The sequence below is a fragment of the Microcebus murinus genome, chromosome 5, assembly GCF_040939455.1.
Source record: "Microcebus murinus isolate Inina chromosome 5, M.murinus_Inina_mat1.0, whole genome shotgun sequence".
NCBI lineage: Eukaryota > Metazoa > Chordata > Mammalia > Primates > Cheirogaleidae > Microcebus > Microcebus murinus.
The window spans coordinates 6,418,445-6,446,192 of NC_134108.1; the positions used below are offsets into that span (position 1 = coordinate 6,418,445).

At 41.6% G+C, this 27,748-nt stretch overlaps 1 protein-coding gene across 3 annotated transcripts in view; it reads left to right on the forward strand.

Annotated features, from left to right (window-relative positions):
• The window catches only part of PRKN (parkin RBR E3 ubiquitin protein ligase), a 1,194,517-nt gene that overhangs the window by 989,748 nt on the left and 177,021 nt on the right, over positions 1 to 27,748 (forward strand). For all 3 annotated transcript variants that reach the window (XM_076002808.1, XM_076002810.1, XM_076002809.1), the window contains exon 8: positions 21,125 to 21,186. In XM_076002808.1, the coding sequence (XP_075858923.1) occupies positions 21,125 to 21,186 (62 nt within the window). The remainder of the gene's footprint in view (positions 1 to 21,124; positions 21,187 to 27,748) is intronic.

The following is a 27,748-nucleotide window of genomic DNA, read 5'->3' on the forward strand; positions in this document are numbered from 1 at the left end:
CAATAATAAAGAATCTCTCTCCTTTTTAGCCGACACTGCTGCAAATAGATAGGAGAGGTACCTCTGGCTTTCCTTCCATCTAAATTACACAAGAACAGGATTTATGCGGGCTGTAAATCTAGTCAGAATAGAAACCTTTAAGTGGTAACCAATTTTGTGGTGTCTAAGTATCATTGATTTGTTAATCTGAGAGTGTTTTTATAAACTGATTTGGATTAGTGAGTTCTGATAGCAGAGCTATTTTTAAGGCCTTTTTGCATAGTGGTAAGTGTAGTGAAAACAAGGCAGTGAAAATTAACCCATTGGCTCCACCTATAAATTTAAATCATAGCCTTTGAAAGGAGAGAGCAATATCATTACATGCAGTTTGCTAGCGTGTGTACCACAGCAGCCATAGAGACCATTTGTTCATAATTGGTAATTGTTGCTCTAGATTCAGGATAAGTCTGCCAGCAACCTATGAGGCACTTTGTGGAGAGGCAAACCGTAGTAATTCTCCAGGGACATCTTGTATAAGGCACTATTGAGATGAATTTAGATTTAATTTAGCAGTTCTCTTTCTCTGTTATAAACCATAATGAGAAAGATGCCTTCCTTTCTCTAAAATCTCATAGCTAGTGAATACTGGAGCCATGCTATTTTAACAGAAAGAATGCAAGGATATCCTACTCATATATGCATTAAAAAGGAAATTTTTTCAATGGAAGTAGTAGCAGCACAAAGAAGAAAATGAAAGAGATAAAGAGATTTCAGCCCTAGATTTTTAAAATTTTTATTTGCTCTTTTTTTTTTCTTCTTCTTTTTTTTTGCAAAGTCTCATTGAGAAATGGAGTTTAAGGTGTTAGCACAGGTTAATTATGTTTCTACACTCAAGCAAGTCACCAAGGCAACTGGAGTGCGAAGATGAGCAAAAATGTGGCACCCAGAGAAGAAAATCAAAACTCGAGTCCCACTGGCCTGGACTTTGCCGTGGCAATGTTGTGACAAAACCAAAGATGTAAACCAGGCACAGAACTGAGTGTTTGAGGAAACAGGTAAAGGGCTCCTTCCTTACAAATTTGTCCTCATAGCAAATGAGGAGATGATTTTTAAAAACATGGATAAATACAAGGGAGGGTACAAGAGCCAGATACGCAGAGGCGTCACTGAGATTTCAGATGTCTGTTGGGCCTGGCCTGGGTGACTTCACTGCATTAAGACCTCAGGCCTATGGTCAGAGCCAGATTTAGAAGAAATAACAGGAGGGGTATGGAGAGAACCACCTACTTAGCATTTTTCAGGATGGCTGGGGAAGGGGCAAATGTCTGTCCAAACTTCTGTGACAGAGCCTGAAACGTCACCATCCCTTCGCATCTTGAAATGTTGCCGTAGACGTATATCCATTCTGGGAGCAAGATATTCTTATTGAGTTCGAGGAAAATTTGAAAGCTATTTAATTGACAACTAACTGAAGGAACGTTTCCATTCCTGGTAGAATACTGGGACTTCTAAAGAATTAGCCTTTTAAAATTAGCCATGGTTTGGATGAATTTTAACATCTCATTGTTGTATATACAAAATTTGAGAGGTGAACATGGCAAAGCCTCTATTGGTTTCAGAATAGAGTCTTGGGTTTCATTTCTCTCTTTGGTACAACATATCTACACACAAAAGAGGACTTCTGTTTCCTAAGAGCTCATCCACTAATACTGATTATTGTTCATTTGGCGTTACTCTGACAAAACTGTAATCATTTCAGACCCAAGACTCAATCATCAGTCACAAAAAGCTATAGCCAGTATACTACTAAGCCGGTATAGTACCATTTTCACAAATACAAGAAAATCAAAGCTCACATATATGAATCTAATATATCAAAGAAACCTTCTTGTACAATGTGTATCATATAGATTGTGTTTTCTCTGAGCTGTCAGTAAGCATTTCATGGTGCTTGTGTGCTTCAGAAAAAAAAAATACATTAGTGCTTAACTCACACTCTGAGACTTCCTCCAAAATGATCCCCTAGAAAGGAATACAAACTACAGATGAATTAGAAAACCGAAATAACTAGGCTTTTTTTTTCTTTTAATTTAAATGTTAGGAAGAAATGAAACTGGATTCTGAAGTGTTCAGTTTGGTCCTTCTCCAGATACAAATTGGGCTTCGTACAAATGGAGAAGCCACTGTTGACATTCATTGACCCATCTGAAGCAATGCATTCTTCATGAAATAGCACTGCACCGCTAATAAAGTGAGCCCAGCAGCCAAGCTTGGGCTGTTTAATTTGTTTCCGTGGTGTGATAGTATAATTTTGACGTGCTGAAAAATTGCTGCACAGAGACTCGTACCACAATTGTTGCTGAGTGCATTTTCAATATAACATTTGTTATTGCGATGCTTAGGATATCTTCTGAGAAGCAATATCCTAAATGAAGCTGGGTGTAGAAGCCCCCTAATGTAGAATAGGATTTTGTGTCCAGCTTCAGCTTGTTTCAAATCTATTTAAACGGATATTCATTGCACATTTTCTGTTGGATAAGACAGCTGCTCTCTCACAGTATAACCAGGGAATCCTCAACGTTATTTCTTCGTACCTGTGGATGGCGACGTGTAAGGGGATGTTCTAAAAGATTTTCTTCTAATAACCGGCCAGCTTTTTTGAGTTCCCACAAATACACAATTTGGCATGTAAAGATTATAATATCAGAGAAATTATTATATTAAATCAGCTAATCTTACAAAATAGATTTTCATAGCTCTTTAGACTATATTTAATTTCAGATTTTGCAGCACCATTATATCCAGAGTGAGTATGTGGGTAACTGCTGTGTGAGTCACCAGCCAAAAGTAGAAAGGTTGGGCTCTGGTGTCCTATTTGATTGGGAAGCTGGAAGGACAAGCCTGTATTGAGCACAGACATTTTTCATAATTATGTTGCCTGCAAGGTTGCCACCTGTCCTAATTTAATCTGATTAAGGTGAAATGCAAAAACTGTTCTCATTACTCCCAGAGTTGAGTGCTGCAGAGCTTCCTCTCAGGAAGGAAGAAGAGAGGCATGCACATATGACTGAGGAGGGAGGAGGGAAATGGCTCTAATACTCTGGGGAGGTGGAAGAAAGGGTCCTCTTTGGAGGTGTAAGCTTATAAACAGATTCTGAAGGGTGTTTTAGCAGGAGGCATCAAGATGTTAAATGGAGTAATACTTTAACCCAGCTGGAGCTGCACTTTGGAGAATGTGTCCCGTTTAGATCACCTAAATGGTTTGTGAATATGCATTCAGAGGTGACTCGCTGACACCAACATGATCACCAGGGTTTGGTTGAAGGAGACTGCCCTAGGATCGCAAGGCAAGCCAGCAGCCATTGAAAATGATGATACCTGTCTGTTTCATTGCCCATTCATACTATTAGGTGGGAAAATCAAGTTACAGAATTTCATGCATAGTATGATGCCTAATATTAAACTTGCATGTGAGTTTGTGTGTGTGCATACAATGAGAGAGGTATCTAAGAGATGATTTACAAAAAAAATTGAAGATTATCTCTGGGTAGTAGAATTGCTAATTTCTACTTTTTTCAAATATTTAAATAATTTACAATAGCCATGAAAAAAAGTGCTATATTAATTTTAGAAAACACTTCTTTATAAAAAAAAATAAAAAGGTAGAGAATTGTAACTAATAAATGCTTTCTGAAATTCTCCTAAATAAGGAAAAAAATTCTCTGGAAATGACAACCTGACACCAACACTTCTAAGAAAAATACATATGATTTCTTGCTATACCCTGATAATACCATTATCTAACCCAATTTCTTCTTAATTTCTTGTCCTAAGACGGGTTTTTTTTCTTATACATACTGTTTTCAGTAAAGCATAACACCATTTGTCCTAACAACTACCCAGTCATATATCTGTATAAATATTATTTTCATTTGTCCTGAAAATGTTAAAAAGGATACGAAGGAACTATATGTAACCTAAGCCCTATATGCTCACAGTGATATCATATCACCAAAAAAAAAAAAGTAAGAGATGAGAGTCAAACAGAAGAAGTTTCAGGTTTTCTGTAACACTATATAGTTTATCATCACAGAATTAACCAGTGAACCATGAGTCTGTTTTGGTTTGTGGTTTTCCATAGCTTACGGAATTGTGTGTGTGTGTTGAAGCAGGGCATCCAGCAGGCAAGCTGTTGGTTGGCAGTCCGTCACTGGCCTACAGGAGGTTGTGTGGTCTTCCCCAGTGCCAGGCCTGTGCTGTGGTCACCCACATGGGTGTGACTGTGCAGCTCCCAGCCTGCAGTAAGCAAGACAGCAGCTCCGAACTTGACTCCTGTACTCATGACACTTACATCAGTTTCATTTATCCCTATTATAAAATTAATGATAGTGTGCAAACACAGTCTTCTCCAGGTTAGACTATTTCCATTTTACCCGACGTTGGGTAAAATGGACACAGCTCCCCAAAGGATGCTGTTTCATCCAACAGTGCGCGGACTGTTTCAATGACATGTGTTCTCGTCTCTTTGAGCAGTAAATATTGATAAAACAGCAAATAAACACATGTGACTGTTAGGCCCCTCCTCCATCCCTACCCGAACCTCGTAAGTTTGGGCGGGGGTCTTTTCAGTCCCCACGGCCCTCCCCGCCACCATCCAAGCCCCGTCACCACCTCCCCACCAGCAGGGCAGCATCAAGTGCCCGAGTCCTAGAAGCCTGTGTACCCTGTAGATGTTTCTAATGCGGCCCCTCCCATCTTTCACTTCACATCCCCCTGAAATTTACCTGTACCCTGGAGTTCCTGAGAGCAGCTTAAACATCGAGGTAGATAGAGTTTGCAGTAGGTCTATAGCTACAGGAAGGGAAATAAAGGAATCAGCACAGGAGGCTCAGTGCACTGAAGGATGAGTTCTGGTTGCAGAGGTCTGGAGCCTCCTCATGGTTGGCAAGATGGAAGACTCTCTGCAAAGCGTGGGAGCCCTGAGCACCCAGCCCTGCACACACCAGGCAGACCTAGAAAAGGAATGATCTGCAAGGCTTGAGGAAGATGCCAGACTGATCCCACATCGAAGGATCCATTATGTGCATCTTCCTTCTCCATTCTTCTTTTAAAGTCTCTTCCATTATGGAAGTTTTCCATCATAGAAAGCAAACAGTGAACCTCCACATACACACCAACCAGCTACCACGCTCACCAGTTGAATGGCCAATCTTGTTTCCACCATACCTCACTCACTGGATTATTTTGAAGCAAATCCCAGAGATCTCATTTAGAGCTATGAAATGATAAGTACTTATTTACTATATAGAACCACAATATCTTTATCACACCAAAAATATAAATTGTAATTCCTCGTTATATTCAAATACTAAGTCATTGTTTAAATTTTGCTTATTGTATCACAATTTTTAACAGTGGACGTCTTTCTCTTTTTCAAATAAGGAGCTGAAGAAAGTTTATACATTGCATTTAGTAACATGCTTAATGTGTCTCTTAAGTCTCTCTCTCTCTCTTTTTAAATTCTTGTGGTGTATTTGTTGAAGAATGTAGGTCAGTTTGCCCTAGAGAGGCACCCACATTTTGAATTTGGCTGTACCCCTGTGAGGGTTGTATAAGGAGGTGGTTCTCAACGTTAGGTGCGTTTCATGCCATCGAGAGGGCTGGTTGAAAGGCGGATCTCTGGGCCTCACCTTAGCTTCTGATTCTGTGGGTGTGGCTGCGGCTTGGGAAGTTGCATTTCTAACAAGTGCCAGCTGATGGCCATGCTGCTGACTCAGGGACCACAGCTGACAACCACAGGTCTAAGGCAATCTTCGTTCCCTGTGTCTCCTTTATATTATTAGTAGTAGTTCTAGCCAAAGGTTTGATCTGTGGGAGGGATTTAATTTTTATAGGAATCTTCAAAATAGTATTATGAACTTCTGTTAGGAGTCACATAATGTCCTTTGCCAATAGCCATTGATAATTATTGTCCACATCTTTAATTTTTTCTCGGTTCATACATTTTTATATTCCAACAATTCTACCACTCCTTTTTAATTTATTCGCTGGAATACTTCTATTGAAAGTAATTTTCTTCCATCCACTATTTGTATTTGTATATTCTGACCTACAAGTCATGCAGTCTAGGCAGGTTAAATGCTTGATTATTTTTTTTTAACCAGTTTTTAGTATAATGAATTGTTTTCCTGGCATCCTCTAAAGGTGACCAGTGTGGGGTTTTGTTTTGTTTTTATAATATCTTAGGAACGCATTTGATTAATGTGACTTTTTGGTTTTAGAGATGAGGTCTCCCAAGCTTGAGTACAGTGGCATCATCATTGCTCACTGCAGCCTCGAACTACTGAGCTCAAGAAATCCTCTCATCTCAGCCTCCACATTAGCTGGGACTATGGGCATGGGCATACACCACCACACCCAGCTATTTTTTAACTTTTTTTTTTTATTTCAGCATATTATGGGGGTACAAATTTTAAGGTTTCAAATAATGCCCTTTTCCCCTGCCCCCCCACAAGTCTGAGCTTCCAGCATGACCATCCTCCAGATGGTGCAGATCTCACTCATTATGTATGTATACACCCTCCCCCTCCTACCTGCCCAATACCCTATTACTGTAGTTCTATGTGACCACTTAGGTGCTGCTCAGTTAATACCAGTTTTCTGGTGAGTATATGTGGTGCTTGTTTTTCCATTCTTGGGATACTTCACTTAGTAGTATGGGTTCCAGCTCTAACCAGAAAAATACAAGATGTGCTATATCACCATTGTTTCTTAGAGCTGAATAGTACTCCATGGTATATTTTTATTATTATTATTTTTGTAAAGACAGGGTCTTGCTATGTTGCCCAGGCTGGACTCAAACTCCTGGGCTGAAGCTATCCTCCCACCTCAACCTCCCAAAGTGCTAGGATTATAAGCATGAGCCACCACACCAGGCCCATTAATGTGACTGATATCAATAATACATGTTCAAGCTAACAAACAAAAGAAAAAAAATCTAATTTGGGGCCTGATTTATCTGTCCTTGTTTTCTTCACCAGTCACATCAACCAGATGATGACCCAAAAGACACTTGTCTCAGGACAAGGAGCCTCCATTAGCTAAGCAGGCTGTGAGCCTTGGTGTGATGGGTGGAGGGACGGCCAGCTCCTCAGGTGGGGGTGGGCCTGGGGCCAGGTGGCAAAGAAGGTTCCCCCACGACTGCTCCCTGCATGGGAAGAAAGGCCTGGGACTTGCAGGATTTGCAGATAGGGACACACAGGCCAGCTCTGGCTTGAACCCCAGGCACTGAGTCTGGTTGCAAAACAAGTACCAAAACAATAATCATACTTCATAAAATAATTACTTTTGGAGATACATACTGCCCTATTGAGATGAGTTCTAACAATGAGGAATGATGAATATAATTGCTGTATTGTGAGTGCAGAAGTTACATGATGACGGTAGTAGTGTGTTTGGGAGACCTAGGAGGGTAGAGACGGCTCCCCTGTGCTTCATGCCGGGCAAGGAGTGGCTACCCGTCCACTGATGGCAGCCAGCCAGAGCCAAGAGCATGCGTGACCATGATGGGCAGTGAGGCCTGTGTAGGTCACAGTGTGGCCCTTCTCCAAGCCACAGAGAGTCAGAGGGAGCAGCCTGACCCGACAGGCTATGGGAATGACTGCAGGAGCTCAAAGATAGAGTATCTCGTCAGAAAGCCAGGCATCTCCTGGGACAAGCCCATTCAAAATAAACTCAAATTAAAAAACATAACATGAAAGGTATACCTAGCATATCCCTCTGTTTAAGCATAGCCTAAAAGATTTCAGTAGAAACCCCCTTTTTAATATAATGTCATTTCTTTTTCCTTTGTCTATTATAAATATCAACACCACCAATAGCAAGTTAAACATATGCATGTAAGCAAAAAGAATAAAAGTGAACTATCTTTTCTCATAGTTCCACCACTAAGAGAAAATCACCATCAGTATGGTGACATGTGGTCTTCCACTATTCTTCCAGTGCATGTGCAAGTTTCACTAAAACAGGATCATCATATGCACAGTAGTTTGTAACCTGATGTCTTTACTTAACACCATATCATAACCACCTGCCCAAATAATTCAGTAGTCATCAACATGATATTCTAATGGCTGTGTTACACTCCGTCCCAGCCAGTATATGCTGTGGTACCCAGGGTTCAGACCTCGGGCCTCCCCTCTCTCTCCCTGGCTGACCTCACTTAGTCTCTGACAACTCTTCAATGTGCATCTCTTTATCTTGGACCTCTCTCGAACTCCAGACTCCTATATCTAACTGTCCACTCTGCTCTTGGATGGACAATAGGCATCTTAAATGTCCTACATTCAAAACTGAGCACCTGCTACCCCTCCCCACTGCCTTCCCCGTCCCAGCCAGTGACATTTCCAGCCTTCCAGGTGTTCAGGCCTAGACCTTGCAGTCATCTGGGCCTATCCTCTTTCTCTCACACCCACATGCAATCTGTCAGCAAATCCTGCAGGTCTGTCTTCAAAATGTATCCAGATTCTAACCAGTTCTCATTTTCTCCCTGTTACCACCCGAGTTGGAGCAACCACCATGTCTCACTTGGACTATGGTCATAGCTTTGTCGCTGGCTCTTTGCCCCCACCCGGGCTCACTGCAGACTGCTTCAACACAGCATTGGATTGCGTTGGCTAAAACAGTAAAACCAATCAGGTGACTCCCATGCTTGAAGCCCTCCAGTGCCTTCCTACCTTATTAATAACAATAGCCTAAATTCTAACTAATAGCTCTAACGGCCCTGCATGGTGGGGCAGGGCCAAGAGAACCCCTTGAACACAGCCACACGACTACTGCCACTGCCCACTCTGCCCCACACCCCCCTGCCTCCTCTGTGACTTTCCAACTCACATTCCCTTCTCCAGGCACCCATTCTTGCTGGGCCCTTCGCCTAGAACATTCTTCTCTGATAAGCCACAGGGAGTGGAGCCTGTCCTCTCTCACTTCCTTCAGTTGACACCTCATTTGAGAGGTTTTTCCTAACCACCCTTGTAAAATAGAGAGTAGTTCTCTGCCTTTTGCCATTGCTGCTCTGATGTTCTTCACAGCATGCACTTTCCAGCCTTGGACATTCTGCTCTTTCCTTGCTCATCTGTAGTCTGTCCCCCCATATGGAATATAAGCGTCATGACAGCAGGGACTTCTCCGTTTTGTTCACTGCTGCATCCACCATACATAAAATGGCACATGGCAATAAATACTGGTTCAAAGCATCAATCTGAGTGGCCTTAGGTATATCCAGATAACAGTTCATTTCTTCTCCTATAATTATGCTCCTGGTTTTCTTTTCCTACTTAAAGACTACAGTGTGGAAAATAGTGAATCGTAAAAAAGATGGAGGGTGAGTGATTTTGCTTTATATCTTGCTGAGATAACTGTTAATGAATAGCATGGTTAATGGTCGGCTGGATGATAAGATGAGGCATGTACAGAAAAGTTCCTCTTGTTGAAGGAAATGTATTTTCCGGTCAGTTGTGATTTTCATGCATCCAAAGTCACTAAGAGTGTCTAAACCGGCAGTCCTCATGTGCCTTTCCACTGCACAGAATGCGGATGGCTGCATCGAAGCCTTGCCTCTTGCTGGTAGACTGGCTGTTAGATACCTGTTTTCCAAAATAGACCAGCTTCATCTATACGAAAGCCCGCCGAGTCAGTGATAAAGCCTGGAGCGTAAAAAGGAATCCTGTATGTTGGCACTCGCCAGCTTGGCATGGCTTCGCCACCCTCCAGGCTTTCATCCCTCTCCTCGAGGTCCTCAAACAGAACCCCGGCCTTCTGAATCCACATCAGGGGTTGGCGCTGGTTCTCAGACGACCATTCCCTTTTCGTCTCATTTCCTCAATTCCATGTCCTACCTCTTGCTCGCCGCTGGTGGCACAGGCTGGGTGCTTTTCACGCAGTCCGTCAACCAGGCTCTGCTTCCTGCTGCCCAGGCACAGCCCTCAGACGGGCGCAGCCTCGGACTGGGGCCGCGTTTGTCATTTTCTTACTGTTTTCCACTTTAACACATTGTCTCTGTTGCAGATTCCACATTTCAGGAGCCTCTTTTCTCTCAAAAAAACTCCTTATGCTTTCATACTTTTAGGACATGGTAGTTAATCGACAGTTGTATAGTCACCGAATAACCAAACGCAAACACTGCAAATACAGGTGGAGACCAATAATTTGTGAACTTAGACAAAAATAACAGCGTGAAAGTACTAAAATGACCTCTTGGCTGAGACAGGAGTTGATGGGGGTTTTTTTGGATTTTTTTTTCTTACTAGAATCGCTTTATTTATACCTATGAAAATTCTTCAAGTAAACGTTGGTACATGGAGGAACTTCTAAAAGGACAATGCAGATGTATGGAAGTTTTTTACTAGGGTCATCTGCAGCTTTGAAATACTGTATCAGGATCTATTACTTCTCATTTCCTACTTGATAAGTGCTTGCTTAAAACAAATAGTCTTACATAAGCGAATTTCTTGTGAAAGTATGCAAGACGAATGGCTGGCTTTGAACTCTCTGCAGTTGCTTATTCTAAGGCTTTGGTGCAGTTCCCTGAGCAGCACAGAGTGGCTGGAGGACCTCAGTCTGCGCCAGCAGCTCGTGTGGTGACAGGAAACTTGTTAAGTCCCTTCCCAGGACCTTGAGAACCCTGGGTTTCAAAGGTGCCTGCTTGAGTGCTCGTGAATGCTGCACTTCAAAATGTGAATAGCAAATTTGGAATCCTTGATGTAACTCTCTGGCAGATGAGAATTACTCAGATTAGTCATTTTGGTTAATTAAAATAAAGGATGATCATTAATTTTCATATGGGAAAATGCAAAGATCTGGGTAAACCATAGTGTAATTAACAATATAGACAACACTATATGGTTTTTTTTTTCCTTACCCATCATAGAAACTGTTATTTGTCCTTTAAATTGGTTTTCTGGTTTTATTTTATTTATCTAATCTCTTTCAAGTGTATCTCACACCAGCATACAAACCCTAAATATCTGAGCTCTATATAAGCAGTGATGAATCTAAGCAGCAATACTTACAGTGCTTGTGCAAAATTATTGGATTTTTTTAAGAATTTGAAATATGCCTTCCAGTAATGAAAGCAATTATGCCCACACTAAGATGAATAAAAGAAACAAAATGCATAGCACTAAAGTAACAAGGGAAATTATGGAAATAAATTTAAAATACAAAAAAATCAAAACCACTAAATATCACTAAGTACCCATAAAAACATAAACTCTTCTGTCTCCTTCCCCATTCCACTTTATCCCCTCACCCCTCTCCACCTCATCTTGAAGGAATGATGTCAATGTGAGGAACTAAGGAACGCTGTTGATTCCTAAAGTCTAATGATTTCTACTTAATAATTGTTTTGGACAGGATTTATTGTCCCAAACTTAGTAGTATGTGAATGTGTTCCAAGAGAGTCCAATTTAAAGAACACATTCTATGGCAGAGTGTAGGGTACAAATATAAATACCAGAGGTTTCCAGTTTACAAACTGGGGGTGTTCCATAAACTCACATGTCTATAAATTGTTTGGAACTCAGAATTCTTTTATCCTAAAGAAACCTCATTCACCATGATTGTTAGGCAGCCAGCTGACCCACCAAGTCCTCTGTAACCAGCTCTATCTGGTAGGATGCATCCAATCTGGGTCATCTTTTTGGTCGCATCTACTCGGGGATTACAATCCCACAGGCTCCCCTTTCCCCATGCTCCTTAGACATTGACATGTTCATTCAGATAAACCAACCCCCATAATCTATGGAAAAGCACATTAAAAGGGACAGAAAATCACATCTCCATTATTTCCTCCTTTTCCCTTCTCTGGTTTCAACCAAGAACGAGCTGCAGAGAGCAGCAGGAGAAAGAAATGGTGGACCGGGATCGGTCTTCTCTCTGAGACCCTCACAGTCACTCATGTGTTGAGCATCCAAATTAAACTTGTAATCTGAGTGATGCTGGGTGATGAAAACTCCCACACTCTAGAAATTTATCATCAAAACCATTCAAAATATAGATCAGTAACAAGGAAGAATTTCATGAGATTCAAAGGTAGAGGCAAAGTGCCAAGAAGGTACACACAATTCAAAATATTTAAAATGTTTTGACATAACATAGATGTGAGAAAACTGTTGTTTTTGATTTTTTTTGTTACTGCATTTTCTACCTTATCCTTCATACCCTCTGTGTCACATCTTCCAAGTGACCACAGAAAATCCATTGCAGAACAGCACTGATTAGCTCTACAGCAGTGAGTGACACCACCGTGCAGGCAGTCATGGGGGTGTCCCAAAAAGGGGAGGGATCCCCGGGCTAAAAGGTCATGGCAGATCTTTCAAAGTGGGACACTGATTGGAATTTGGCAGACTCATGGCAGAGTAGTTTGGGGTTGGTGGACGCAATGGGAGAAGGCTCCTGAGGGAGGCCTGATAAGGAAACTCTTGTCTGATAGGAGAGCTATTGCCCAGCTGAGTCGTCTGTTTCCCTGCTAAGAGAGATGGCTGCTCAGAAGAGCAACCTGTCTGGTTAAATTATTTGCAGGAAATATCTTGAGGCAAACAGTGAAGTTATTTATTGCTTTTCAAGCTTATCTTCCTGGGCAGGATTTTTCTGGAACAAATAGTTAGGTCTCGGTGGTCTCTGTTCTCAGCCTCAATAGTTAAGTGATATGTTTGCAGGTGCTTTCAATTTTCATCTGCAGCCAAATGGTGGCTTGGTTTCCCTGACACTCCGCTCCAGCCTTTTGATTCCATTCCTCCTCCTCCTTTTTTTTTTTTTTTTTTTAGGACTCCTTGGTTGCTCTCTGCTCACTTGGCTCTTTCACATCTGGGTGGTTTGTTGGTGTGCATCTTATTTCTTCCACAACCTCCAGGAAGGCAGAATCCCTGCCTGATTCCTTTCTGTTTTCTCTATAACCCCTGGCCTATGCATAGTAGACATGCACTGAAAAGTTGTTCAATGAAGAATAAGTGAATATTTGGTTGGAATTTACCTCCTGCCAATAATAATATTTATTATTACTTGCGAAATGAGAAGTTTCCCATTATGTGTCATTATCAATGTGACTGATTCTTCCCAGATAACTCATGAGAAGACAGATCATCCCATAGCCACTGGGGATTGACCCAGAAGGGACATTTGGATTAATACAGCAGCTACAACAAACTTGGAAATAGCCAATCTGCATGAATTTTGATGTAAATTATGAAATCACAAACATCTGATCTTAATACATACTATTTTGAGTTCCTAGAAGAGACTTTATGTGCTTCTCAGGTATTAACTGCCTCATCTACAAACGAGACATTGAATAAATAACATTCCATGGCTTCTTTCAGCTTATTCTGAAAGCTCCAAAATCTATAAGTTTTCATGCTATCCTACTTAGGTAGCTCTGCCACCTAATGTAGTGGTTGTATTCAAAGGTATTCCTTTTTCAGACTACATTCATGCTTGTATGTGTTCATGATAAAAATAAACTCAGGTATATAAGTTATTGAGTTTTATTCATTTTTTCCAAGGTTATCTTTTAATGTAAAGCTTTCATGTAGAATTTTTTCTTATAAAAAGTTATAAAAATCCAGTTAGATATAGAAAATAGCATAATAAATACCCATGTACATACTACCTAGCTTTGATTACCCCATCAAGCCATTTAATCTTTCTCTGCCTCTGTTTCATTATCTGTAAAATGGGGATAATAATAGCACCTACCTCATAGGATTACTGTGAGGATTAAATGAATTATATGCAAAACACTGAGAAGAATGCTTTGTCCACAATAAGTGTTATAGAAATACTAGCTTTTATTTTTAACAATTATTATGATACACTTTAGAGACAGATTCGAAGCACCCCCAACCCCAATGGTCCTGTTCCACTCTCTCCTTCCCCTGAATTTGGTATCCACCTGAGTGGTATTTATCACTTACATGCATTATTTTATATTCTTAGTACATTTGTGTATTTCCCTATTATTTAATAGATTCCCTAAACTTCATATAAATGATATTGCACTGTGCATAAATAATTACAACTTTTTTTCTCCACTTCATGTTTTTGAGATTTATCCGTTTTGATACATTTTATTCTAGTGAACTCATATTAGCTCACTTCCTAAAAGTCTTCGCTTCAGTGTCATTTTCTCAACAAGAAATATTCTGAACACGTGATTTAACATTAGCTGGCCCTGCTCTTAACCTCCTAATACTGTTCTACTATTTTTTTCTTTTCTGTATGGTACTCATCACCTTCTGAAATGTTACATAATTTACCTGTTTATTAGTTTATTTTCATTGTCTCTCTCTGCTTTAGAATGCAAGCTCCGATGAAGGACTTTTGCCTGTTTTCATTTTTTCACTGATGTGAACCAAGTGCCCTAACAATGCCTGGCACAGAGTGAATGCTCAAGAGATACTTGTTGAATTATTTTGTCTCATCTCCCATTGATGGAAATTTCAATTGTTTCCTTTTGTTGTTGCTGTTATTACAAAAAAAAAATGTTGCTATAAATATTCTTATACATATCTCCTTGTGTGACTGTGTGAGTTTCTCTCTGGTATGTACCTACAAGTAAATTGTTAGGTGAAAGGTGAATATCTTCAAGATTCTTTCTAAGTGGTTTAGGATATCTTGGGACTCATCAAGTGTTGGCTATTGAAAAGGAATGCATAAATAATCCTTTATCGACATAAATAGAAACTTATCTGCACAGAGAAATTATTAAAATAAGCTTGGCTTTATTTATCAAAGTGACAATGCCTTGAATTTGATTATGTAAAGTCCACTGCTGACTTCGAATGCAATTGCTCAGTCAAGATAGCTTAGTGAATTTTCCATGGATTCTATTAATGCCTGGCTCTCAGGCTAATTCAGAAATGGCTACTTCAGCAAAGTGCATGGAGACCCCAATCAACCTGGCTTATCTGGAGTGGAAAGGAGCCTGTTAAATCCACTCTCTGCCATGGCCCAGCCTACAGATGTGGCCCACGCCAATTGGCTCGTGCTCAAAGGTCGTTGTTCAGTCTTGCTGCATTGTCTTTGATCACATTGAGTCATCATTTATTTTTGGTGCCATTTCATCACTAGTCGGTTTCCTTTGCTAAGTTGCACTTAGGGGGGAAATAGAAGGCAACTGTAATTGTCAAGCCTACATTAAGGATTCTAAGCTACAGCCAAGAGAGAAATTAATCCTCAAAGCATTTCACACCAAACAGCAGCCATGTGCAAATTACAGATTATTTGTGTCATGTGGCCAGTGCCAGTAGCACATCAGAGAGCTGAAATCCATTTCAATTTTTATCCCAAGCCTGGGTGCTCACGGTTCCCCATTGAACCCAAGGGATATCACAATTACCCCTATGATGATTTGCAAAGAAATTAAAAGAAAAAATAGTGATTGAAGACTCATGTGGTTTTTAATGCATCTCAATGGAATATATTTTCCAAATGAGTTTTTCCTACTCTACAGCATGGTTATTAAGGAAATTCAGCAAAAGCTTTCTGAAAAAGTTGTGGTTTAACTAATCCCTCAAAGGTTTTCTTTTGTTATGGAGTATTATTTTTTCTTAAAGTAGCTATCAGTGACTGTATGGAAATGATCCACAGCTTTGCAATGCAGTTCCATTGAGGTGGTTCTCAATTAGATTATGAAATAATCTTTATGATATAGCAACAGAATGAAACTAAATGTTGATTACAGATACTAATTGAAATAAAAGGCTCAATTTCAAAGTTATCCCTTAAAAAAAATAAGATTCAATTCTGCCTTCATATGTTTTTTAATAAATTGCCTTGTTCATTTTTAATACCAAACAGGCAGTTTATTTTTATTTACAATGAGCCCAGATTTTTAGAACACGCATACAAGGGATGAGTGAGGATGTTTATTAGCCCGGGGGAAAAACACAATAAAAGAGCACAGACCTGTGAGCATGTCTTCAGGATAACTCAGAATGAAATGAAATTCTAGTTTAAATAACCAAGGACAACAAAATAGGTTTTAAAATTTGGGTCCAGAACAAGAAAGGAGGGCAAAGACAGTGAGAGAAGAGGGTGCTCTCAACCAGGAAGGTCAAACAATGTCAGTAGACAAAAACACTACCAAATTTCTGTTTCTTGTTTTCTCAAGCAAAGAGTATTTCTCATGTTAGAAAGGACAGAAAAAAAGTTTAAGAAGGACCTTGTACTTAAGAAAAGTGAGAAGAGCATAGGGAACACGCAAATATTGGTATGTTGCACCAATAGATCTCCGAACACTTCCATGCATAATCTCAGAGTTGCTGCCAGGAACCTGTGAGACACTGCAGAGAAAGGAACTAGAGTTCAGAGCTCTGGAGACGTTTGCTTATTTATTCATTTTTTTAACTTTTCAAAATGCGGAAGGATTGAATCTTGAAAGTTGAAAACTATTGAGTTTAATATCGGTTTTAGGCATCAACCACCAAAAAAAAAAAAAAAAGAAAGGGGGAAAAATAGTATGAGCACTTATCCAGCGATATGGAATCACTAAGAGCCCACGTGGACTCACCGGGAGCGAATGTGGAAGAACTTCTCTGGAGGGAGGTGATGCGTGCACGGGCTTGGCAGGCTTGGATACGGTTTCTGCCACTCCAGACCTGGAACGAGTACTAGAGTCTTTGTTTGCCAGGCCCATTTTTTTTCCTCCCAGCCACCTACACCCCCTCCACTAACCTTTTGCTTCCTCACTACACTAATGTATTCTGTGTGCCTGTCTTGCATTTCTAGTGTTGTTATTTAAGTTTATATCTGCCCATCTCCCACATCGATGTTCCTGTGATGAATAGTTTACAGGTGGTCCCCCTCCACCATCCTCTCGCAATAGCTTGACCCATCACAATTCTTCCCTCCCAGCGAGATGCTATATCTATCCTTGTTTATTACATTTCACCGCACCTACCAGGTGTTTCGGGTAATTATCAAGTCTTCTGTTAAAGATGTTTGTATTTGAGCTATCATTGACATCAATCCTTTTGCTTATATCTTAGGAGAATGCAAGAATACAAATTCAAAAGATAAGCTAATTTTAAATTTTGTTTCTTATTTTACCCACAATTAAAATAAGTCAAAGTCGTTTCTCTCAAATTTGAGTGATAGAACACTTGTAAAGAAAAAAAAAGATTCTCTAAAATATCTGAGGCTGAGTAAAATTATTTTTAAGATAATATTCCTTAAATATGTGGAGACATAAACCGAGATTGTCACAGTCCTGTCCATGGCTGGACTTTGAAGTGTTTCCCCAGTTCTTGGGCTCCTGGCTTGGAGGAATCGCAAGCCTTGGCCCATGCGATGGAGCGAGATGACAGACCCTCAGCGAGTGTGTGTGAAGACTTTATTGCAAGGAAAGTTTAAGGATGCAAAGCGAAAATACATTTCCTAGGGAGAAATTTGGTCTGTCTCCGTTAGTGGAGAAAACCCTAATTAACTCTAAAACACCTCCTTTTATATGCTATTAGTATATGTTGATGTAAAGGTCAGTTATAATTACTTATGACTATATACCACGGGTTTAGGAGTCTGGATTTTTCTAGGCATGGGCATAACTTAAAGGTCATGTTCCAGACAGCCCTTTCTCCTATACGTGTGATGGGGAAAGTCACCGTTTATGGTGTTTTTCCATTTTCTGATTGGTGGTCACTGTTCCATGGTCTAATTACCCATTTTTTTAAGACTGAAATAACTGTTTTCCCTGGTTATTGTTCTGTAATTATTTCCTTCTCATTGTTTTTCTTTGTTTCCTCCTACTTGTTTTTCTGCTCCTATCATTCCATCATTACCTCTTGTTTTTCTGTCCCTAACAAGATGTAAACATTTTATGCCTATACAACTAGAGAGCCCAAATAAAAACTTTAATTAATTACATATAATTAATTAAGTAACTATAGCTAAAGGTACAAAACCAAATTATACAGATTAACTCTATGAATTTAATATGGCAGATTCTGTCATTTTACTGACACTGAACAATTGCTTGGGCTCCAAACAGGGCCCTGAAGGGTTGGCCTAGATTCTTCTCATCTCTGCCTGCCTGTGATCCTGCAGGCTACCTTCCCTCCCTCTGCCTCTTCCCCTCGGACTGTAGGACAGCCACTTTCTGGGAATGCATCCTTGTAATTGATCTGCTTCTACTCTTCTCATTCGCCTCAGAAAACTAAAATATAATGATTTGCTCCCAAAGAGATGGAAAGCCCAAGAACTGACATGAGGCTGAATTTGCATAGCAGCTCTTAACTGAACTGCAGCCAATCAAATGATCCAGAATATGCTTTTACTAATTGTTTAGCTAATCATCAGAATAGCATCCCCAAAATGAACAACTTCTCCAAAAAACAAAACAAAACAAAACAAAAAAAACTTCAGCCTGCCAGTCTCTGTGGCCTCCAGTTGAAGAAACACTCAGCTCAAGCATATTTTCTCCCTTCAGAGGTCTTGCTTTCATTCCTCTGCTGTATCAGGTGTGCCTGTGGCAGCTAATCCATTATGTTTTCAACCAAAACATCTACCTCAGGATTTTCATTCATTTTCTACATTTTTTTTCAGGTGGTGACATCACCTGTTTATATTTCTGTTAAATTTTTTGTTCATATTTTAAAAACCTTTTGTACTACCTCAGTAAACATTTATGAACCATTTTCTCAAGGTATGAAATGTTATGTAATAAAGACTAAAACTATGTCCCGGCATTTTACAGGACCGCAGAATTTCAGAATTGGAACTACCCAGGGTGTCAGTCAAGGTTCTCCAGAGAAACAGAACCAATAGGACACACACGGATACACACAGGAGGAGACTTATTAGGGGAATTGGCTCACACAATTATGGAGGCCGAGAAGTCCCACAATCTGCTATCTGCGAGCTGGAGAACCAGGGAGCCAGTGTTATGATTCAGTGTGAGTCGGAGGCCTGAGAAGCAGGAGATCCAATGTCTGAGAGTAGGAAAGGGTGGCTGTCTGAGCACCATAAGAAAAGAAGAATTCGCCCTTCACAAATTCTCCTTTTCTATTCGCCTTTTCTATTCTTGTCCTCAGTGCCCTCAATAGATTGGATGTCACCTGCCCACATTGGTGAGGGCAGATCTTCTTCACTCAGTCCACTGATGCATATGCTGATCTCTTCCAGAAACAGCCTCACGGGTACACCTAGAACTATTTTACCAGCTATCTGGGCATCCCTTAGACCAATCAAGTGGACGTATTAAAATTAATTATCGCACCCAGTCAAATTCCTCTCTAAAATATCCTGCATAAGTATTCATTTAACACCTGTTTAAAAACCCTCAGTTACTAGCTTATAGAGCAATTTATTTCATTTTTCTGTTGGTGTGAATCCTACCTTCTAGATCAATGCAAAAATCTAATTTCTCTTGCAAAAGACAATACCTTCACCTGTGTGAAAACACGTTTCATCATTTCATTCCTCAGCCCACCCTTCCCTAGACAAACCCTGTCGCACTTCTGGCCATTCTTATCTTACAGTGCTGAGCAATGTAAGAAATGGCTCCATAATTTTTTGATATGTTCTGCATACAATCCAATTTCCTTAATAGAAAGAAACATCAGCAGATTATGTAATCCATGGGCTTATCTCAAAGACACAGGTTTTTATATCAATTTTCTTTCCAGAGTGAATACTATAAATGACTACAACCTAATACTGTGGAATAATTCTATGGAAAAGACAGGGTGGAACACGTTTTAAATAGTACTAAGCATGCACTGGCCTAAATTTACGTGCACGTGCACACACACACACACACACACACACACACACACACACACACGGTCAGTCCTTGAACTATGTGGGGATTGGATGCACTGACGCCCTGCGCAGTTGAAAATCCACATATAACTTTGGACTCCCCCAAAACTTAACAACTACTAATAGCCTGCCGTTGACTGGAGGCCTTACTGATAACATTAACAGTTAATTAACATACATTGGCATTAACAGTTAATTAACATATATTTTGTATGTTGTATGTATTATACACTGTTTTCTAACAATAAAGTAAGCTAGATTAAAGAAAATGTTGTTAAGAAAATCATAAGGAAGAGAAAATATATTTACTGTTAAGTGGAAGTGGGTCACCATAAAGGTCTTCATCCTCATCTTCACACTGAGTAAGCTGGGGAGGAAGAGGAAGAGGAGGGGTTGGTCTTGCTGTCTCAGGAGTGGCAGAGGTGGAAGAAAATTTGTGTATGAGTGGACTGTGTTTCTCAAGGGTGAACTGTATACATATATACATATATAAAATGTATTTTATATATAAATTTATTTTTATATATAAATTTAATTTATATATATAAACTGTTATATTTTTTATTATTATTATATATAAATATATACCGATATACATTTAGGCCAAGATTTATATAAGTTATATATAAGATTTATTTGTTTACTTGTTTCATTTTACTACTGAAAAAAGAAAATGCGGAGGCCTGAGGAGGCTCACATTGAGTAGACCTGGGAAGTGTGGACACCAGGGACGCCACAGCCCTCTCTCCAGGCCCTGTAAGACACCCTTTCCAAACTCAACTTCAGGACCGTATGGGTTTTGACAAAGCCTCTTGGCAAAACCAAGCCAGGTCCTAAACTACAGCTGAATCCTATGAAGACAGGACGTGCAGCTGCCCCATTTCCATTCTTAACTGTGGATGAGCGGAACCCCGGGCCGGAGGGTGAGGAAACAGGACATGATAAATAACTAGGAGCCTGTGGTCACAACTCTCCCACTCTGGCCTCACAAGAGCCTGGCTCTACATTAGGGACAAGTGGCATGCTGGGCATGTTTCTAAGGACAGAACCTGTGTGATACTCAGTCTCCGCAAGGGCCAGATCCTAATCAAGAGGAGAAAAGGCCTGACCAGAGTCACACGAGAAGTGACAGCTAGAGGCCAGGCGGTGGCCACAAGCTCCTTGGACAGCTTGACTCTTTGGTGGTTGGTTAGACATGTGTTTTTCAGGTACAGAAGCGTGTCCTCTCAAACAACAGCATTGGTGGTTGATAGTCACAAACTGTACGTAAGAACATATTACCATGCGGAATGAGAATGACATTTTTGTGATTAATTCTTCTTCCTAACAGCTGGCTGTCCCAACTCCTTGATTAAAGAGCTCCATCACTTCAGGATTCTGGGAGAAGAGCAGGTGAGTTAGCATCTCAAAGGCTGCGTCAGACTGTCATGAGACGTAGACGCTAATGAGACAGTTCGGGCTCTCTCCAGGGAGGCAGAGTGAGTCTCCTGACCCTCGGCGCCCTGAAATGGGGAAGAAAACCACACTGCAGATATGTGTGAGGACACTTTTTTCCTCTTCTATCCATCAGACCTGACAGGTTATTAATTGGTACATCTGCTATCTGCCAGTGCGTTTCATCTCAAGACTTGAGCAGTAAGCAGGTACTGCATAGTGGCAGATGAGCAAACAAATAAACGCAGAGATGAATTGTGCCTGAGGGATTGATAGTCACAGGCACTCCTGATTTGCTCTCCGTGGGTGGATGTGCAAACTCTTTGCTCCAGATATGTGTCCCTTGTATGTTATCTATACCTCGTGGCAGACACTTTCTACATGGTTGTGAGCGTGTGACTTATATACAAAGGATGGCCCATTTATAGTCAATTATTTAAATGCTCAGTTGTGCTCAGTGAGGCATGATATACTTTAAATAGATGTGCTAGTAAATAATTCAGGGTACTTAATATTATATATACATGTACACATACATATACTTTTGATTGCTTAAAAATGCATCTCTTGAGCCTCATATGGAATTAGAGACTCTAGGTTAGGATATTAAATCTAAATGGCAAATTATCTTAAAATAATTAAGTAGTAGGCAACTTGCTGTTGACCTAACTCACACTCTGTTGTTGTTGATTTTTACTCCCAAAGATTGTCTTTGCCAACTCAAACCAGACAACATGCAAATGGAGATGTGGTGACTCCGTTTTGCCAATGAGTCTTGGGTCTGTGTGTTTTTGTTTGACGTATATATGGCAAATTGCAATGGCCAGTTTCCAATATGAGATTAAAAACAGGAAGGTGTTAACTAGGAGAAGATAATAAACTAGAATCATTTCTACATCCTTGAATTAGCATGTTACAATATGCCTTCTTCATTTGTTTGTATTGTGAGTTTCCAGAATAGTGGGCATAAATGTTTATTCAAAGAAAGGCAAAATCAGTTGTCCTACCTTGCAGGTAAAAATTGATACCTGAATCTCCCAACATACGTTTATCTCATGGCTATTCCCCAGTGCAAGCCTGAAAGACTCCTGAAAGCAAGAATCACTCATCGTTACCCTGACATTTCTACTCAGATAATGGAGCCTTCTCTTCTAACTTGAACCAATATTTGCAAATTGTTTCCCTATTTGCTTTAGAGTCACTATATAATTAGTAGGGAGAGAAACCAACAGTAATCATCTCCTTAGATTTGCATAAAAGTCAAGCCACTTTTCATATTCCTACAAATTTAATCAAGCTATAATCAAAATTAATATTACCCTGATTAGTTATGGCAATATAGTGCAATATTGATCTTGATTTCTTGAAGTTTCCTTCCTTCCTTCCTTCATTTTTTTTTCCCTTTCATTCAGCAGATAGTTACTGAGCACCTCATCTGCGCTATACACCATCCAGGTTACAGGGATAGAAAGGTGAAAAAGAAATCTCCATCAGGCTCATTTTTACTTGAGGAAGACTATTTTATATACACATAGCACATTTAGTATATGTAATGCTAGATGGTTGCCATTGCTATGGAGAAAAATGAAAACAGAAAGAGTGACAGTGAATGCTGGGGAAAGAGGTGAGATTTTATATAAGATGATCGGTGAACGTCCGGACGTCTCACAGAGCAGGTCCTGCATGACCAAAGACTGCAAGGTCTCCAGGGAGGCATCGTGGTGATCTCTGGGAAAGGAGACTCCAGAGAAAGGTCAAAGCCAGCACAGAAGCCCTGAAGTGACCATGTTTCTTGTCCGTTCAAAGTAGTCCAGAGGCCAGCATGACTGGGGCGGGGTATGGGGTGCTGAGCAGGACAAAGAGGGACCAGATTGCATAAGGCAGGGCCGGAGTATGGCAGGAAGAAATCCGGGCAAGCGTTCTGAACTAGAAGCCAAAGGAGGAAAGCGTTTCTAGGAGAAGGAGTGATCACCATGTCCTACGTTCAGCATGTAGGATGAGGATGTGAGATGAGCACTAGGTTTCGCAGCCTGGAGGTCTTTGTTGACCTTGGCCGTGGATGGTGAGGGTGAAGACACCTGCTGGAAGGGCTTCACATGAGCGGGGAGCAGAGGAGTAGGAGATTGCAGATATAGACGACTTTCTCATTGTTTCTGAGGAACTTAGCTGTAAAGGCAAGTAAAGAAACGAGGGAGCTGGGGGAAGATCAAGACAATTTTCTTTTTAATGGGAAAATTTCAGCATGTCTGGGTACCGATGGTAATGACTCAGTTAGAGGAGTCAGGACGTGGATGATGCAGAAGAGAGGGAAGAATTCAGGAGCAACGTCTTGGATGTGGTCTTGGCCTTGGACAGGAGAGTGGGCAGCTCAGCCTGGCAGCGGTCAGGAAGGCGGATTGTGTCAGTCCAGTGTGAGCAGAGGGTTTGGCAGGGAACATTCCCAAACACCCCACTGCTTGTTTCCCTTTGCTCAGTGGAACAGGAAGACAGCTCATCGGCTGAGAGTGACGATGGGAAAGAGTTTTACAGGGAAAGGAAAAGATACTGAAAGTGCCGTTTAGGAGGGTAGGGATGGGATAAGCTTGGGGGATGGAGGAACCTGGAGTGAGATCAACAAGCCTGCGTGTTTTTCAGTCACACTTTACTGTGTAGGCACAGACGCAGAAAGGCAGGGTGTCAGATTAATTGGCATTGGGATTTTGCCATCTAAGTGTGACAAAAATAAGAGAGAGGCCAGGTGCAGGGGCCTGTAATCCTAGCACTCTGGGAGGCCAAGGCGGGAGGATTGCTTAAGGTCAAGAGTTCAAGACAAGCCTGAGCAAGAGCGAGGCCTTATGTTTCTACAAAAATTAGAAAACTTAGCTGGGCATGGTGGTGTCTGTCGGTGGTCTCAGCTACCCAGGAGGCTGAGGCAGGAGGATGGCTTGAGCCCAGAAGTTTGAGGTTGCTTTAAGCTATGATGATGCCACTGTCCTCTAGCCAGGATGGCTGAGTGAGAGTCTTGTCTCAAAAACAAAAGAAAACAAACAAAAACAAGAGAGAACCAAAGGAGGTGAGAGTGGACCTGAGGGAATGACTGTGATGACTGACAATGAAATTTCAGCTGGGCAAGCAGAGGAGTGAGCTGAGAGAGGCACAGGGAAAACTGGTGGGAGCAGTTGGTTACAGACCCCACTGGGCCAAAAGAATTTTGGGAGTTTAGGTATTAGGGTTTAGCTGAAAAAAAACAGGTGTTGGCCAAAGAATGAAATACTTCAAATGGAGGTCATGGAAGAGATGCATGATCAGCAACAGCACAGTTGAGGGGAGCTCCAGGAATGCCGAGTGTCTGAGGGAGGGGGGAGGACAAGGTGACTGGAGGTGTAGAGGTCACGTGGGAAGTCAGGGTGTTCCTGACTTCCAGGGAAGATCACCATGTGCACACTGAGATCTTTGGGAATTGTCACCAGAGCCAACTTGGAGAAAGTCATGTTGGGCTAGGGACTGAAGACTTGAAGGGAGTGGGAAGAGAGAGGGAGAGTGATCAGTAGCTGACTGCAAAAGAAGAAATGGGGCACAGTGTGGCATAGCCTAACTGTTTGAAATGGAAAGCTGGAGGGTTTTAGAAAGAAAAAGGAAAAATGTTCCACTGGGGATACTGCAGAGCAATGCTTGATGGCACGGGGGCCCCATAGCTAGAATGTTTGAGGGAGCTTCAAGGAAGTAGTGTCCTCAGCTACGAGCCAGTGTCACGGAAGAATGGAAGGGACACACTGAAAAGGTAGATTGCAGCTCAGGGCAGTTACTGCTGACTGCCTGTGGGTTCCCCAAGCATGGGGAGGGGTCACAAGAGTTGGGGCAGCTGAAGGATATGGGAGGGTTTTGGATGAAAGAGCTGGATATGGGGGCTAGGGGTCAGCCCAGAGAGATGGCAGGGGAGTCAGGCATTCTTTGGTGAGTGATATAAACAGGACCTATCAGTCAGGGAATTTATATCTGATGACACATGACAAGATCCAGTGGTCCCAAGGCAGGTGGTGGCAGGAGGCCCTGGAGAGGAAGCAGAGAGTTCCAGCCCCCTCCACTCCTCCCAGCGGGGGCAGCAGCCTCACCAGGAGCTGGTGAAACTCTCAGGATCTCACTGGATGCTTGAGACAACTTCTATTATATGATGAAATAAAACACATATTCTAATGTATGTTACAAGTATCCTCAGACACGCCATTTCTGCTTGTCCAACTTGGCTCTTCCTAGAAAAGGAGCGTGGTGCTCTGCCATCTCTTAGAAAGTTTGTCAATAAACAGAATGCAAAGTAGGCTGCAAATGTTAAGTGTTGCACTAAAACATTTCCGATTTGAAATACTGTTTACACTCCATCAATACGTTGGACTAGTGGTGACCGAGTAGCCGCTAAGGTAAGTGTAACATTCACCTAGAAGGTGAATCGAGACACCATAAGCAGATACTGGTTAATTGCTGAGTTCATCCCTGGATGGCGAGATGCGTACTTCCAGAGAATGAGCAGGAAAAGACGGGAAAATACTGAGCTAGAGAAAAGGCCCAGGGGACAGAGGACGGGGCGGTGCAGGTGAGGAGCGCCAGGGCTCCTTGGGAGGAAGTCCAAGGCAAATCCCGGTTATCTGAATGGCGGCGCCTGGATTCACAGACTAACGGCGGCGCTCTGAGCTGTTTCTCTGGGACGAGAGTAGAGAGTAGAATGACACGCGCCAGACGCCCTTGCTCTCTGCTGTGTGCCCTGCCAGGAGCACGGAGAGTTAGACGTTAGACTGTTTCCAAGGTCTCCAGAAGCCTCTGCGGTCACATTGGGTGTAGGAACTCGTGGGAGGAAAAGAGCTTACGTGGATGGCATCTGCCCCACGTAACTGCCGCGCCTGTGGGGTGCTCCTGTGTGTCGCAGCGTGGGGACGGACAAGGAAGCCCACTGGTTTTGACCTCTTTTCCAGGAGATTTCACAACCACTAGGAGCTGAGATACTTTTTGGCATCATGTCATCTGAAGCATCTAAAAAAAAGAAAATCGCTTCAGACGTTGCAATCCAGGATGCAGTCTGTTGCTCCAATTATTTTTTAATTGTTTGTTTTATTGTTTAAGTGTTTGATGTGTTTCCTTCTTGCACTTGATTTCAGCCATCTTAATGATTGCTTTTTGTAGGCAGTGAACAAGGTCCAACCCTTTGTCTAGCCAATTCACTTCATCAGTAGCTGACAGATGTCCAGGGATGAAAAGAACATTATTAGCAACAGAGCAGAGAATAAAAACAGCAGTGTGGCAGGGACTACCTCTGAGACTGTCACTAAGTCTCTCAGGCTAAAGACCTGCAAATGAAGAAAAAGAAAATGAAGATCACTGACAGACAGCTTAAGGAGTGCTTTAAAAAAAAAAAAAAAAAACTAATACATATAGAAAATAGAGCATTCTCTGCATACCAGGGAGAAATGATTTAATCTTAAATTGGTTCTCCTCTATAAAGTTATTTTAGATTTTTTTAACCCAGAGGAAGTTCTATAATAAACTATTTTTCATTTGTTCCCAAAAGATGACTAAGGAATAGTGAGCTGATTTTTTTTTTTTTAATAAAAGGGGGAAAAGAAAAAAAAAAGAGACAGCTTGGTGTTGTGGAAGGGTGGGGTTTAGAATCATAGCCTGAGTTCTGCTGTGGGGTTACGGGTTTCCTGTCTATTTGAAGCGCAACAAAAGATGGCAGAGTCCTTGTGACTCTGCGGCCTCCTCCGTTACTTCACCAGGTGGATGGAGAATTGACTGAGGAGGCAAAGGGTTGGCACAGTTGCTCAACACAGAGCAGTCTTTCAGTGATCAGCAGCTCTGATCAGGCCTTCTCTGCTCCAGGAGGGAGTGGGAGAGGCCTCCCCCGCCCCCAGGGAGCCCCCCACATGCCTTTGGCTAAGACTTCATAGAAACTAGAACTCAAGGGGGAAAGCAAAGGAGGCCCGAGAGCTGTACCTGAGTGCCCCCAAAAGGACACTGTGTTAAACACCACAACAGCACGAAAGCAACCTCCTCCCGTGCTCTGAGGACTTGAAAGGGGCCGTGCAGCTCCAGGATTGCTGGCAAGCGTTGACTCCTTTGGCGGAACATTTGCCAGTCCTCCCAGTCTTGAGTTTTCCCTGGCATCCCGGTACTTCACATTTCCTGCAGTTTTAAAATTTAGATTCGTTCTTGCTTTCTTTTCCTGTGAAAGCACATGCCAAGTAAACATCAGGGTGAAGCAGCCCATCCCCTCTTGCAGAGGACAGGCCTTTTAAATGATCTTCGGTGGCAGGGATATCGAGGCACAGTTCCTCCATAGCCACACCCCTCAGGTGGCTACTCGTGTTCCTTTAATATACTTACCAGGCAGTCAGCAGCCAGCAAGAACAAGGGCGTTCATCGGTCCCTCTTGGGACTTGAACTTGTGACCTTCGCTTCATTATAGAGCAATTTTCTACCTAAACCCAAGTCTTCTAACTACCTACAGACCAACAAAGTACAACACCTATTTCATTATACTCTCCCGTGACTC